The 16089-nt window shown below is 46.1% G+C and overlaps 1 protein-coding gene across 1 annotated transcript in view; it reads left to right on the top strand.

Annotated features, from left to right (window-relative positions):
* Positions 1-12754, top strand: part of EFHD1 (EF-hand domain family member D1) — a 39674-nt gene extending 26920 nt beyond the window's left edge. The window contains exons 3-4 of the mRNA XM_082631008.1: positions 3434-3568; positions 11440-12754. Of these exons, the coding sequence (XP_082487134.1) occupies positions 3434-3568; positions 11440-11574 (270 nt within the window). The 3' untranslated portion in view covers positions 11575-12754. The remainder of the gene's footprint in view (positions 1-3433; positions 3569-11439) is intronic.
* The last annotated feature ends 3335 nt before the right edge of the window (positions 12755-16089 follow it).

The raw sequence follows: 16089 nt of genomic DNA, 5'->3' as shown, positions 1-16089 counted from the left end.
CTCCCCCCTCTTTGCTCAGAGTCACAGCTAGGACACTTTCCAATTCTCTATAACATACCAGTCTTTGTGGACTATAAATAGGAAGACAAACAAGGCTGGGCAGTTGGAGAAATTGTCATTCAGGGGTTGGTGATTGTAATACATTAAATGGGAAAGTCTGGCATGCTTTAGGGAAGGCTGAACATTTTCAGGTTGAGCTGGATTTTTTTTCTTTTTTCTTCTTTAACTGGCTGGGGCTGGGGGGACCCCTAAGTTAGGACAGAGCTGCTGGTGGTCATCCGCTGAGCTGGCAGAGTGAGAGTGAGCACACGTGGCCGGGACCCTTGAGGAATACTTTGAGTCCTTCTGTAAACACCAACATTGCCATCTCTGCTGCAGATGTGAGAAAAATGAGTTTCAGAGATGAAGAGACACCCCCTCCCCGTCAGGTCACTTGGATTGCTTCTAGGCTGGGGGCAGTGCTCCATCTTTCCTAAGCTGCCTCCCTGGTATGGAGGGGCTCTCTGTTTTGTGTTTACCGTATGGAGCACTGGGGAGGGGGGTGGCTTCTGTAACTAAGTGCTTTAACGATGGGCCGGGTACTGAGGGGTGGATGGGTATTTTACTACTGCTCTCTGCCCGAGGCTCACGTTTGCAGCGCTGAAGTCTTGGCTGCTTCAGTCTCTTCCATGAGAGCCCAACCACAGCCGTCCCCCTGCCCCCTTGGCCCCCATCCTATTCTTGGGGGGCCTCACCTCCTTCATTAGGCTTGATTTCCAAGGCTTCTTTGGAGCCAGTGTTCTGGCTCGGATAGTCTGCAGCAAACTGAGTCTCTGCCGGCCTCTAGTGAGAGAGTTTGAAGCTGCAGGTGGGTGAACGTGGCGTTTCTGTAGAGTCAAGCTGACCATGGTGGCCTCCATGAAGCTGAAAGTCCTGGAACATCTTGCTTCACCGCTTGCTTTGTATTTGGCGATGTCCACAGTGGAGTTAGGACCCCTGAAGCAAGAATTACAAAGAAAGGCTTGCCGGCAAGGCATTTTGGGGTGCTGGTGGTGGAAGCCGAGACTTTCACTTAATGAAACACGCTTCCCCCTAGGGATTAGGAGCGTTGGCAGTAAAAGACACAAGTTGGAATTTGGAAAAAGTGCACTGAAGCTGTCTTACCTCTCACTCTGCTTTAGCTGATGTTCCTTCCTCTTGGGGAAGACAATCTTTAGAGGAGATGGTCATGAAAAAAACTCCTGAAAACTGAAATTTCACACATACTTTAGGCACTTGAAAACCTGGAGGAGCCTCTTTCTGGGATGAATTGGAATACATCAATTTCTATTCTTTCTAGATGGAAAAGTAAATTATGGAAGTTGGATAGAAGATGTCTGATAGACAAATTCACAAAAATTTTTTAAAGGAGAGAAGTAAACGCTGCTCTCGCCTTTTGAGACGGCCCGTACTCTGTCTGTGGAGTGTGTTTCTCTCTAAATAAATCTCTCTAAATAAATAAAACTTCTTACCTATCACTTTGTCTCTCACTGAATTCTTTCTGCGATGAGACATCAAGAACCTGAGGTTCATTAAGTCCTGAGACCACTCGGCCACGTGGGTTAAAGTCCCAGTCTGGGTTTTGGCTAAGACTCGAACCTGGCCAAAACCCACAGTATTCCAACTGAGATCACACACCTGGTTTCAGGACCTGGTTAAGAGCAGGGGTGGCATATTCACCCTATATGCACTTGGGAGTGACCCAGGGGGTGCAGCTGAAGCCTTGGCTTGGCCATTCTATGGCTTTGTGACCTTGGAAAAGTCACTTAACCATCCAAAAACTCAGTTTCACAATCTGCATAACACTTAGAGCCTCACTCCGCCCCATTCATTAGCAAAGTAGGTTTAGAAAAAACAGCAAACCGGGCTTCCCTGGTGGCGCAGTGGTTAAGAATCCGCCTGCCAATGCAGGTGACACGGGTTTGAGCCCTCGTCCACATGCCGCGGAGCAACTAAGCCCGTGCGCCACAACTACTGAGCCTGCGCTCTAGAGCCCGCGGGTCACAACTACTGAGACTGCGTGCCTAGAGCCCATGCTCTGCAACAAGAGAAACCACCGCCATGAGAAGCCCGCGCACCGCAACAAAAAGTAGCCCCCGCTCCCTGCAGCTAGAGAAAGGCCACGCACAACAATGAAGACCCAACGCAGCCAAAAATAAAATAAAACAAAAAATAAATAAATTAAACCAAAAAAAAAAAGAAAAAGAAGAGAAGTAAAAAGCCATAAAACTTCCTTGGGGGTGATGGAAGGACGTGCAGGTGGGAGTGGAGAGGGGCAGGGACAGCTCTTTCAGGTTGGCCTATTTATTTATTTAAAAATTTATTTTGCAGAGGTCTTAGTACAAGTTGGCTTTAAAGACAAATTCATTCAGGTCACATTTTGAATCTGGAGGAAGGGGGTGGATTATTCAATAAATGATGTGGGGATTACTAGCTAACCATTTGGAAGAAAATAAGGTTAATGATCAACTTCACATGACAAATCAGAATAAATTTGAGATTAAATATTTACGCTTTTAAAAAAGTCATAAAGGCAGTAGACAAAAACACAGGCAATTGTTTCTGTAACCTTGGTGGCAAGGAAGGATTTTCTAAGCATAACATTGGTGAGAGAAAAGAAAAGATCGATAATTTTTGAAAAAGTTTTGCTGTAAACAAAATTGAAAGGGAAGTGGCAGAACTAATGTATTTGAAACATAAAGTATTTGGAACAAGGTTCCATAAAGATCTCTTAGAAAACACCAAAAAAGGTAAATAGTCTAATGCCCAAAATGGGACACAAATGGAAAATAGGAATGGTTCAAAACTGTCAGAAATATTGAATTATTTAGTTTTAAAAAATAGTACATACAGGTCTACTGGATTTTTTCTTTCATGGCTGTTAACTAGGATGTTGCCAATTTTTTGCTTTTACAGACAATGCTTCTTAAACCATTGTGTAAATGGTTCTAAAGGATAGATTCCCAGCAGTGGAATTAATGATTGGTAGGGTGAAAACATTTTATCTTTTGTAAATATTTCCAAAGCACCCTCCAAAAATTTTGATTCAAGTTACATTCCCATTAACTCGATATAAGGGTGCCCATTCCCCTACATCCTTGTGGAAAAAATAGACAGCTTTGGTTTCTGTCTTTCTTTCTTTCTTTTTTTTAATTTTTGGCACGGGTCATGTGGGATCTTAGCTCCCCGAACAGGGATCGAACCCACGGCCCCCGCAGTGGAAGGGCAGAGTCTTAACCTCTGGACCATCAGGGAATTCCCCACGTTTTCAGCTTTGACAAAATAATTTGTCACACGGACACATATACACCCCTTTTAATAGGCTGGGCTATAATGACCCTAGCTCAGGCCAGAGGGGACTGTTGCGAATCTCTCAGTGATGCTGACTTTGACCCTAACCAACCTTCCCCTGTAGTTCCTGCTCATATTCCACAAGGCCGCAGCGGGGGAACTACAGGAGGACAGTGGGCTGATGGCGCTGGCGAAGCTTTCTGAGATCAATGTTGCCCTGGAGGGCGTCAAAGGTGCCAAGGACTTCTTTGAAGCCAAGGTAGGTGCCTCCTTCCTGTGCGGGGCAATCCCTCCCTCTGTGCACCCTGCCCAGCAGGAGCTCCCAGCCCGCGACCAGCTCATTAACTCCCTCAGGACAAGTGAAACAGCAAGCGCTTAATCATGTGAGCTTGTAGGGAAATGAGAGTGCGTTTGTGTGCCACCTGAAAATTAAAAGCAAAACAGGAAACCTGCCAGACGGCAAATGCATTTGATCCTGGTTTCAGATTCAAACAGGTTTGCTGGTGCAATGCTGCCAGATTGACTCTGAATCCAGACTTTCCTAAAGAATTCCTCCTTACCCCAAACCACAGTTGAGTTACTTGAACAGCTACCTGCATGTTTGCATCTTAGACACCTGTGTGTAAACAAGTGAATAATGGGGCCCAAGGAGGGTGCCTTGGTGGCTTGCCCTGAATCAGAAAACGTATTTGCATCATTGACAATGGCTGGGAGCTGGGAAGGAATCTCCAGTGCCTGGTCTTGGAGCCCTTCTGGGTGCTTCCATTGATTCACGAGTTCATACAGTCGTTGAACGTTTATGGAGATTTTACCCCTGCTGGGTGCTGTCATTTTCCTCTCCGCAGGGCACAATCCCCCTCCACAGCAGTGGAGTGCAGTGGATAAGGCTACCTGGGTTCAGATTCTGCCTCCTCTACTTACCTGTCACCTGTCTGTGCCTCAGTTTCCTCATCTGTATAACAGGGTTGATAATGGGATTGCCATGAGGATTAAATGCATTCATGTGTCTGAAGTGTTTAGCAAGCTCCTGGCTCACCGAGAGCACTCTGTATGTGATATGAGCTGTTGGGACGCCCTTCCCCTCCAGGCAGGAGACAGCCAGCCTCTTGTGGAGTTTCGGCTTATTCCAGGAGTTTGCCCGGAGACAAAGTGTCCTTGGTGATACAGCCCAGCCTGCTCAGGCCCCTAAGCAGCACTCTCTCTTCACTTCTCTGTGACATTGCCTTGGAGACAAGAGTCCGTCATCTTTCTGCCAGTATGTAAACTGTGAATCGTGGTGGCCTCCTTTTGCCTGAATCCCCTACCGCTGTCACCTGGCAGTTTCAGGGACAGGCGGTCCACTCACTGCACCTTCAACGCCAGCATCGTATGTCCAATCTTGAAAGTGGTTTGGCCCTTCCTTCACGACGTAACATTGGTTCAACTCAGTTCCAGAAATGCCAGGCACCAAATCAAGCTCTGGAGAGACTCGCATTGATAATGATGCGTAGAGAGGAGGGATGGTGGGATGAGTCCTCTCTATTCATTGACTGAATCACCACTTGCAGATCTCCCGTGATGCCTTGGGCAGGGGCCTGGGATTGAAACCCAAAGTTAACAGGACCCTGTTTTCAGCACACTGCTGTAGCGCGATATGCCGAGTGCTCAAGTCTGTATGGAGTCTCTGGGAATGTCTTATCTGGGCATTCCCAACCTTTTATAATCTGGCTCTGATCCCAGCTCCAGCCTTCTTCACCCCTATGCACAGTTCTTCAAGTACTGCCACGTCTTTTCACAACTGGGCCTCAACACCTGCTGTTTCCTCTGCCTGGAATGTCCCACCCAAATGCCTCTTCCACGAGAACTCTACTCATTCTATCAAACCCACCTTAAAGAGCTGCCTTTTCTTGGCTGCTTTTCCTGACTCTCAGGGCTGAGACTGTCCATGCTCTTCTGGGTGCCTCTATGATGAATGGAAGCAGTATTATAGTTTATCTGTTCAAGGCATTCTTGGACGCTCTTGGTAAGAGTATAAATTGACCCAACTTTTTGGAGAGCAGTTTGGGGCCAGCTGTTAACATTTCATATCCTTCACCTCTGGAAATCTGCCTTAAGGATTTTATCTTTCAGAGATACTCATGAAAATGCACATAGATGCATAGACAAGGATTTTCATACAGTATTGTTATAACAGAGGAAAATTGGAAATAGCCCAAACTTCCAGTACCAGGGAATTGAGTCCACTGTGGTACACCCACACATTTGTACACCCTGCAGCTCTCAAAGAATGAGACGCAGCTGCATTTATGTGTGGACAGATTTCCCGAATGAATTAGGCAAAACAGTATGTCTGAAACCCAATTTCATTAAATAGTTAAGTACAACCTGGATAATTATATACTAAAGTATTAGTAATAGTGATGTCAGAGGAACTTATTTTCTATAATTTTGTAAGGTTTTATAATGTGTGTGCATTATTTTTACAACAAGGAGAAAAGATGAAAAGAATAACAATACAATTTTTTGTGTTTATACGTCTGCCTCCTCACCCACAGATTCAAAGGCAGGTGTGTTCTGTTTGTAATTACAGTGCCTGACTAATAATGGCCCTCAGGAAATGTTTGCATGAATGACGAATGGAAGGAATTATTGCCCAAGTTTGGGAGGAGGCCATAAAGGAGCTGACATTTGCTACAGATGTTCAGAGATGAATGGGGATTCACCTTGTAATCAGGGAAGGGAAGGCGTTCCTGCTGTGGAAACAGCAAGAGCAAAGGCTCCAAGGCATGGCGGGGGGGCGGGGGGAGTGTCTGGAGGCTGGCCTCTGTCCATACTGGACGCAGTTGGACAGGAGGCTCTGGGCTCCCCTGAGGGTCAGGCCTTCCGCAGACTGCTGATCACCAGAATTATCTGCCAACCAGCTTCCCAGACCTCACCTAACTCTACCTGGGCTCTGCAGGTGGATGCAGTGCATAGCCAGGCTTGGAGAGCAGGGCCTTGATGGGATCAGCCGTGGGCACTATGGGGACAGACTTGCCCCGGGGGAGGCTGGACTCAGGGAAGCCTCCGTAGATGGCTGGAGAAGAATTGCAGGTCCGATGAACAGCATGACAAAGGGGCTGGGGAGGAGATAAGGATGAATCCCCAACTCCCTAGAACTCTCAGTATTTACGACCACTTGATTGGAGGTGGAAAGTGTAATGTCACGAGGTTATTGGAGTTGTGTGGCCAGGGGTTGATGTTTAAAAGAATCAAGACAGGACCCATGCCCGTGAATGTGAATGGTTTATGGAGGAAAAGTGGTAAGCTGGGTTTTACTGTTAAGTCCGAGGTGACTTCAGGCCCCTTCATCGGAAGGGTACACTGTTGGGTTTATTTTAGCGCCCCTGCTACCCAAGCCTCTTTAGTTTAGGTATTTTTCTTTCTAGTGTTTCTCACTACTTGGCATATATTTATTGATTGTCTGCAGACGCAGTAAAAAAGAAAGACCTTGTGCCTTTTGTTTGCTAATAGTTTCTGCTCAGGTTCTATTGGACAGAACCTGGCCGCACCCAGCTAAATGGGAGGCTACAAAATGCCTTTTTTTTTTTCCTGGGGATCCATGTGCCCAGTTGTAATTCTGCTACTAAGGAAGATGAGCATACTAGATACTGAGGGTCATGGAATAATCTCTTCCACACTTGTCCACTCCTGAACCAACCGCTGGCAAGGGCTGGAGCATCTACCCTGATTGGATTCGCTCCTCGAGCCCAGGGGTGAGGTCAGTCTCCCCTAGACCCTTGGGCCATGTGCCAGGGGAGCATCTCATAGAAAGAAAGAAGGAGGAAATGGATGTTTCATGGACACTCAGCCACACAGACCACAGGAGCTATCTATCTTCACGAGATACAAGCTGAAACCCGAGAACTAGAGGGAATTGACCAAGGGCAGAACGTAATGGTGACTGGACTGTGGGAAAGGAAGTAACCAGAGATACAAGGAAACCCTGGAGAAAATGCTATTTTGGAGGCCAGGAGCAATTTCAAGAAGAGGTTGAATCAGATAAGGCCAGAGCAGAGGTCTTGGGTCCAGCAAATGGGTCAGTGGAGATTTTTGAGAGACGAGGTTCACTGTGGAGGGCAGATTGTAACAGGGCAAGAGGTGGGTGGGAACTGGGGGGAAGGAGTCCTGAGGGCTGCTTTTCTGTCTAGAAGGTTGGCAGAGGGGACCTGGACAAAGTGTGGATGGTAGCTTAGGATCAGGAAAGAACTTCGGAGTTTTTGGGTTTCTTTTTAAAGCCTAGGGAATATAGATGTTGGTGTGTTTTTATGTCACAGGGAAGTGATCCAGGCAGAAGAAAACATGAAGATAAAAAAAGGAAGGGGTGATTGATGGGACAAGGACTTGGAGATCACAGAATCAAGAGATGAGGTAGACTTTTAATGTGGAGAAGGAGGAGTCCAAGTAAAGTAATTGCAAGGGCCCCCAAGCCTCCTCTGACCTGGCCAGGAACGGGCAGGTGGGGTGACTGACAAATATGTGAGAGCTGACGATTGGCCAGACCCTCTGCTGAGCGCTTCAGATTCATGTGTTATCTAATGCCCACACAATCACTCTGGAGGTAGGTGTTACTGACCCACTTTGCAGATGAGGAAATTGAAACTTAGACAGTGGTTTGTTGATAAATGTTAAGCAAATGGCTATCTGGACAAACTGTATATATATATATGCCTAAGTTTATTATAAATATATTTTGCAGATATAAAAGATATGTAGCACACAATTTGCAAATAATAAAATATATACTATTTTAATTGTAGATTCCATATAGCCTATTGATTCTTTTTTTAAAAATAAATTTATTTATTTTATTTATTTTTGGCTGCTTTGGTTCTTCGTTGCTGTGCGCTGCTCTCTCTAGTTGCGGTGAGCGGGGGCTAATTCCCTGATAAGGGATCTAACCTGTGCCCCCTGCAGTGGAAGTGTGGAGGAATCCTAACCCCTGGACAGAGCAGGAATCCCCCTTTGCTGGATTCTTGCATCTGTCGGCAGCCTATGATTGCAACTGACAAAAGAATGTAGTTCTGGGGACTTCCCTGGTGGTCCAGTGGTTAAGACTCTGTGCTTCCAATGCAGGGACAAGAGTCTCGATCCCTGGTTGGGGAACTAACACATCCCACATGCTGTGTGGTGCAGCCAAAAAAAAAAAAAAATGTAATTCCAACATGAATGTTGGTTGGTATTTTGTTTAAAATTAATTTCTAAGAAAAAAGTGAAAGGACATATATCAGAACTTCATTCATTCATCAATGACGTGAACAACATCTTCGCTGAATTTGATAATAGTTTCCAAATATTGGAAGAACATTCTCTCCATCTTGGAGCTATTCACAATGTAAAGGCTACAAACACTACACATGTTTAAGTTTAAACTTAAAACTTAAAAACATTTTAAATATTTTTCCATCACTTTCTTAAGAAAAGATTGTCTAGGTAGTCAATGAAACAATAATCAAACCCTTGTTTGTAGCATAGTTGTTCCAAGATGTAAATACTCCCACTGGGGTTGCTTTCAAGCTACCAACAGGATGCTGTTGAACGCGGAGTTGGGAAGATTCACGGTAGCATGTAATCATATAGGATTTCCACCTTAGAGGTATAACAGACGTAGGTAACCTCAAGAACACAAATAATAGTAAAATGTAGTAAAATAATCAGGAAGTGATGACTTTTAAGTATGTATTACTTTTGTTTGTAATATAATTTATTTAATTGTGAAAGTATATAAATCTAATTTTTAACAACAGCTATATTTTTTAAAGATTTTTTTGTTATAAACTTTTTTGGATTGTGTTGGGTCTTTCATTGCTGTGCGCGGGCTTTCTCTCGTTGCGGTGAGCCGGGGCTACTCTTGGTTGCGGTGCGCGGGGTTCTCACTGCGGTGGCTTCTCTTGTTGTGGAGCATGGGCTCTAGGCACGCGGGCTTCAGTAGTTGTGGCACACAGGCTCAGTAGTTGTGGCTCACGGGCTCCAGAGCGCAGGCTCAGTAATTGTGGTGCACAGGCTCAGTTGCTTCGCAGCATGTGGGATCTTCCCTGACCAGGGATCAAACCCATGCCCCCCCTGCATTGGCAGGCGGATTCTTAACCACTGTGCCACCAGGGAAGTCCCTTAAGATTTTTTTCATGTGGATGATTTTTAAAGTCTTTACTGAATTTGTTACAATATTGCTTCTGTTTGTTATGTTTTGGTGTTTTGGCTGTGAGGCATGTGGATCTTAGCTCCCCAACCAGGGATCAAACCTGCACCCCCTGCATTGGAAGCCAAAGCCTTAACCACTGGACCACCGGGGAAATCCCTAACAATGGCTATATTTAACAACCAGCTCATAAAATTCCTGAAAATCAAACAACTGGCTTGCAAGCAGGTACCAGCCAGTACACCTCTGAGCCTAGAGATGTTCAATGAAGCGCCCAGGGTCTCACTTCCAGAAGCATAGGGAAAGGGGGAAGGATAAAATGGGTGGGTGAGGAGTCCAGAGTGGACGGACTGCATTCCTCTGTGTTTTCTAAATGAGGGAGGAGGTGGGCTGCTGAGAGTGGCAGGATCCTTAAAGGCTGCGGCTGTTCGGATGACCGCTATGGGGAAAGAGATGGGAGGAGGAGGGCTGAGCTTTACTGAAGGCCCAGCCCAAACTGGAAATCCTCACCTCCCAGAGGGTCCAGACACCGTCCTTGTGAAACTTCTAAGCAAAACACGTTCCTGCAAGCAGGAACAAAGTCCTTGGTCCAAGGGCAGCACCTGGCAGACTGGGAGAAGAGAGGTGAAGTGTGTCAGGCAGAAGTTCAGGTCCTAAAAAAAAGAAGTGCAGGTCCTGGGAGTTGGAGGTACTGTGACAGGTGTGTTGCAAAGACCGGTCAGGCATCCTTTTCGGGTTAGAAAGTAAACTAGGGCGAGGCCAACACACTAGAGAATGGGAGTGTGAACCCTGGTTGTAGGGTTCTATGGATGCTCGGGGAGGCTGGGTAGATAGTAAATTCCAACCTGGACTTCTTGCCAGAGTCAAGAAAGAGCAGTCTCTGTTGAAATTTTTGATGACATCAAAATTTAAATATTTGTATGACCCGAGATACCTTGAAGTTAAAAGACAAACAAAAGACTAGAGAAAAGTAACTGAAGAAAAGTATATAATAGGGGGCTAAACCTAAATTATGTAAAGAATTGCAAATTAAAGGAAAAGAAAAAACCAACTGAATAGAAAAATGGGCAAAGCATACAAATGGGTAATTCACCAAAGAGGAAATAATAGAAGGTGCCAATTTTTTTGCCTGTCATATTGGCAAACAGGAAAAAGGTTAATGATAAGCGTTGGTAAGGTTGGGAAATGAGCGCTTGCATTCCGTGATGGTGGGGTGCAAACTGGAGCAGCTGTTTGGAGAGCAGTTTAGCAGTCTTTATTAAAAATAATGTACATGCCCAACATGTTTGCAAATTCTACAAAATTGATGAGACACACAGAGAGGAAAAAAAGAAGAATCAGTCCTAGAATAGAGGATAAGATGGATTTATCTGATACTGTATTATTGAAGATGGATTCATATCCCATTCACAATGCCAACAAAAAACATTCAGTATTTGGAAGGATTGATTCAGAGAAAGCTGAAAATTTTAGTCGGTAACATTAAAAAACCCCCAAAACAACCAGTACTGAATGAAAACTGAGTCATTCAGGGAAAACTGTACATTATAAAGATATCCCTCTGCCACAGGCAGATTGATGCAATCCTATTCGAAATGCCTGCAGGAAGCTCATTTGGTTTTTGTTTTCCCCTAGAACTAAAGAATATCCTTATGAAATTAAAGGTGGAAAGTAGAAGTGGGCAATAGGTGTGGATACCCCTAGGTATCCTGAAAAAGAAGCTGAGGTGGAAAAGCCAACCCCAGCAGATAGGAAGGGGCATGTGTAACACAGCAGCAAATAAAGTGACGGTGTCCTCGCTGTTAGAAAACAAACACTGGAAGACCAAGGGAAGGGAGTATTGGGCGGGGGTCGGACCAGGATCCCAGGTCACGTGGCTGGAGACAAGCGAATTCTGTCTGATGGGCTGCTCCCTCTGCAGGTTTCTCTTTCCTCTCTCACTCTGTTGGTCTGTCCTCGCTGTTTCTCTGCAGGTCCAAGCCTTGAACTCTGCCAGTAAGTTTGAAGCGGAGCTAAAAGCAGAGCAAGATGAGCGGAAGCAGGCGGAAGAGAAGAGGAGGCTCCGCCAGGCAGCCTTCCGGGAACTCAAGGCCGCTTTCAGTACATAGTTGAGCTGACCTTGACCTCTGGCCACAGCTGTGCCTCACAGATGACCCGGGGAGAGCTGGCCGGGCATCCTCGCCCCTGCTGACCCTTTGCCCCAACAAGCCTTCACAACCACCACGCAGCGCAAACTCCTTAACCTCATAGGGGTGGCAGGGGGCGGCTCTCATCCCCATTTGGGAGCCCCTCCCAGGGGTTCCAGCTGTCCCCCACAAGTCCCTCTCCTGTTCGCCTTCCTCTGCGCTCCTCTGTAGCCGGAATGTGCCTCTACTTAGCAACCTTTACTTTTTCCTTGTCTCTTTCCCACTCCACATCAGAGTGGTCTGCTGTATTAATTTGTACAGATACTTCTTTCTTTGGTGGTCCTCAGAGGAGATAGTCCCTGGAGGCCTACGATGTTAATGCTGCCCATTTTCTTGAGTAATCCTTTTTCTGTGCCTCTTCCCGTCATGCCCCTCTCTCCTTTGTTTCTCATCCAACTTCCCTGTTCTCATTCTTAGCCTGATCCTGCCAGGTGCTTTTGCATCTTCTGTCCTCTGATGATGGTGAGGTTTAAGGCAGGCCAGGCTGGACCACTCCCTATCCCCTCTCCAACAGCGGGCACGGCATGCTGCTGAGATGACACAACATAGTGAAAGGATAGAAGGTTCTGTTCCTTCCCATCCCCTTTCTCCTCTTAACATTGTCCTCTTAACATCCCCCCTATATCTATCCTTTTCATTCCTCTTCCCACTTCAGCCTTTTTTTCCTACCCTTAAATACTGTGCTACTTAACTGTAAGAATGAAAGAATGATTATAAGTAATATTAATGAGTAGAAGAATTCCTGTTAACTCTGACTTTATGCAAATTATATTACAGTAGACCCCTGACATTCCCAAGTGACAAACCCAGAGCCTTTCCAAATCCCAAAAGTCACGACCATCCTCACCATCTAGCTGGTTTCCAACCTCTGCTCTAAGGTGCTGAGGTGAAGCTGTTCTTCAGCATAATTTTTTATATGTTATGAGTTCTTGGGATTGCTCACAAATATCAGGGGATTTTTTTGTATTTTATAAAAGAATTTCTAACATCATATTTATTTCTTCTCTTTTTTACCTGCTGTCTCTACAAAAAAGAAAACATCTGCATTTTTACCTTACGGCTGTTCTTTTTAAATAAACAGTGCAAATGGACTTTGCCATCACATCAATGTGCTTCTCGTCTTCTGTGAATTGGAGGGGAGAGAAGGGTGCTTTCTGTGGGGGCCACATCCAGCCTAGCCTACTGTTTCACACCAAGTCCCCGAAGTAGAGTTAGAAGTGGTGATTAGAGGTCTGGCTTTCACTCCGGGGCATTCTGAGTACTGAGGCTGCCTGTCAGCTACTCTCCCCCTTCCCATCACTGAGGATTCTTTCAGCTGCAGGTAAAATCTGCAGCTTAATTTCTCTTGCTGCCTGGACCCCTTGAAACTCTGATGAGGGCCAATGACCCTTCCCTCCCATGTATAATTCCAGGGTATTTAGGGGACCTAGGTAAAGACCCCTGGTCTAAAAGAACACCCTTAGCTCCCCAGGGAGAATAATTTCTGTTTCTGCACAAACCCAAGACCTACAATTCTCAGGCATCCTTCTTCCATGTAGGGTCACTCCAACCTCCCCACCAGAGGAAGTGGATATGAAAAAGGCATGGAGAGACTCTTGCCATATAATCCAGCAATCGTGCTTCTTGGTATTTATCCAAATGAGCTGAGATACTTTGTCCGCCCAAAAACCTGCACACGAATGTTGATAGCAGCTTTATTCATAGTTCAAAACTTAGAAGCAACCGAGGTATTCTTCAACAGGTGAATGGATAAACAAACTGTGGTCGATCCATACAATGGAATAATAATTCAGCGATAAAACGAAATATTATTCACTGTTGAAAAGAAATGAGCTATCAAGTCACAAAATGACATGGAGGAAACTTAAGTGCATATTGCTAAGTGAAAGAAGCCAATCTGGAAAGGTTGCATTGTATATGATTCCAACTATATGAAATTCTGGAAAAGGCAAAACTATGAAGGGAGTGAAAAGATTAGGGTTATCAGGGGTTAGGGCGGGGAGGGAGGGATGAACAGGAGATTTTTAGAGCAGTGAAACCTTCCAAATGATGCTATAGTGGTCATTATACATTTGTCAAAATCCCAATGGAATGTATCACACAAAGAGTGGACCCTAATGGTGCTATGGACTTTAGTTAATACTAATGTGCCAATATGAGCACACCGGTTGTAACAAATGTACCACACTAGTGCGAGGTATTAATAATAGGTGAAACTGGAGGGGGAGGGAGGAGAGGGGTCTATGAAACGCTGAACTTTCTGCTAAGTTTTTCTGTAACCTAAAACTGCTCCAAAAAAGAAAATCTATTAATTTAAAAAAAAAAGAAAGAAAAGAAAAAAGAAGGAAGGAAGGAATGGAGACAACAGTCTAATTACTTCAAATGTCCATTTCCCTCTGTGGACGACTAGAGCCATGTAAGAGCTAAAACCTCTTGATTGCAAATGATAGAAAATGTGACACAAAAGAACTTAAGGGGGCTTCCCTGGTGGCGCAGTGGTTGAGAGTCCGCCTGTCGATGCAGGGGACATGGGTTCGTGCCCCGGTCCGGGAAGATCCCACATGCCGCGGAGCGGCTGGGCCCGTGAGCCATGGCCGCTGAGCCTGCGCGTCCGGAGCCTGTGCTCCACAACGGGAGAGGCCACAGCAGTGAGAGGCCCGCGTACAGCAAAAAAAAAAAAAGAACTTAAGGGAAAAAAATGGACAAATATTGGGTTATGGAACTACGAAGACCAGAGGCGGCACTTCTTTGCCCCCTCTTGGTCGTGAAGTCCTATAGATAGTGTTCCCTTCGTGCTTCTTACCCACAGTTCCCATCCTCCATCTCCATGGCCAAGGCCTGCATTGGTTCTTTCCTGGGTTCTCTACAGTGGCCTCCGAACTGGTTTCCCTGCCATCATTTTGCCCTGACTGTCCAAACTGCCGTTAGAATAATCTTAATAAACTGAGGACCGTTGCTAACATCTCTCCCACCTTCAGGATCTGGGCCCTGCTCACCGTCTGCTGCTTCATCTCTTGCCCTTCCCCCTCCCTTCCAAATGGTACACTCCCGGAATATGCAATACCTAGCAGTTCCTAGAAAGTGCCACTCCTCCAGACTTTTGCACATGCTGTTCCCTGTGCCTGGCACTCCCTCCCTTCCCCTGGCAAACTATTTCTCATTGTGACTCAGCTAAGAGATTATCTTCAGGAAGCTTTCTTAATGCTTGCAGCCCAAGTGCCCCTTCTCAGGGTTCCCATTTCACCCTAAGTTTTTCTCTATGGTAATCCTTATGACATTATGCAGTATCCTTCTCTTTTCTTCTCTTCTTCCTTCTTTGGACTACGGACTCTTTGAAGGGCAGAAACTGCCTTACCCACTGCTGTGGGCCTAGTATGCTGCCTTGCATGTGACAAACTCCCACCGCACATGCCTGTTTGTTTCACAAGGACGTACCAGCTTTGTTGGAGCAGACAGAGATGGGCAAGGGAAGACCACTGCCACTGACTCGGGGACCTTCTAAGCACCTGACATGGGAGCCTAGCCTGAGAGGACAGCTCTGAAAGTGAGGACAGCAGAGATTGCGTGGACATCTGTCTCACTGGAAAGGTGATGAGTCAACTCCCCAAAGGCCCCTCTTTGACTGAGAAATAGGGAACACCAACAAACAAATCAGTTCTGCCTCTGCCCTGGAGACTGTGTGATGTCATAGGAGTTGCCATCAGATACTAGGCTAGTAACGTAGCCTCACTGAGCCTCCGTTTCCTCTTCTGTAAGATGGGAATGGTGATTGTCTACCTGGCAGATTCCATCCCTGGCATATATTTACTGCTCAGGACATACGGGTCCCCTCTCTGTCTTCTACCTTGCACTGCTACAATTCTCTCTCCTTCTGAGCCTTGGGTCTTTAAAGTCACATGCGAGGGACTCCAGGCCAGGGTGGCCCAGAAACGCTCAGTCCGGGCTGCTGCCTTGGCCCCAAGCCCAGATGCCCACTCACCTAGCTCCTCTGTTTTTTTGAGTCTCCTTTCCCAACCAGCCTGGAGAGATTTCTGCCAAGCTGCCTGTTCACCTGCCACGCCCCTGCAGCTGACACTTGCTGAGCCCTCCTGGCCTGATCATGTGACCTGACACCTGTGGCCTTGTCCCTGCTCAGATTTCTCCTCGCTGACCCTGCTTGTACACCAGACCAGATTCTGGCCACATCCCTACCCACCAGCCTGACTGGTTGTGGGGGAGGCCAACTGGTTCTAGGGGGCCAACTTACAATTCTACAACTTAGGGAGGCACTTATTGGGGGTCCTTATCGGAGGGACCTTATCGGGGGTCAGTTTCCCTGCTCCCTTCCTCTCCTTTCCAAAACCAATCGCTTTTGGTACTCTGCCACATGGTATTGGTGGGAGAGTACGTTGCTGTTGTCCTTTGGAAGGACAATTTGGTAGACTGTTAAAATTTTAA

Source organism: Mesoplodon mirus (assembly GCF_964341445.2).
Source record: "Mesoplodon mirus genome assembly, chromosome: 8".
Lineage (NCBI taxonomy): Eukaryota > Metazoa > Chordata > Mammalia > Artiodactyla > Ziphiidae > Mesoplodon > Mesoplodon mirus.
Note: the sequence above shows the minus strand (reverse complement) of the source record. Positions and strands in the feature narration are given on the sequence as shown.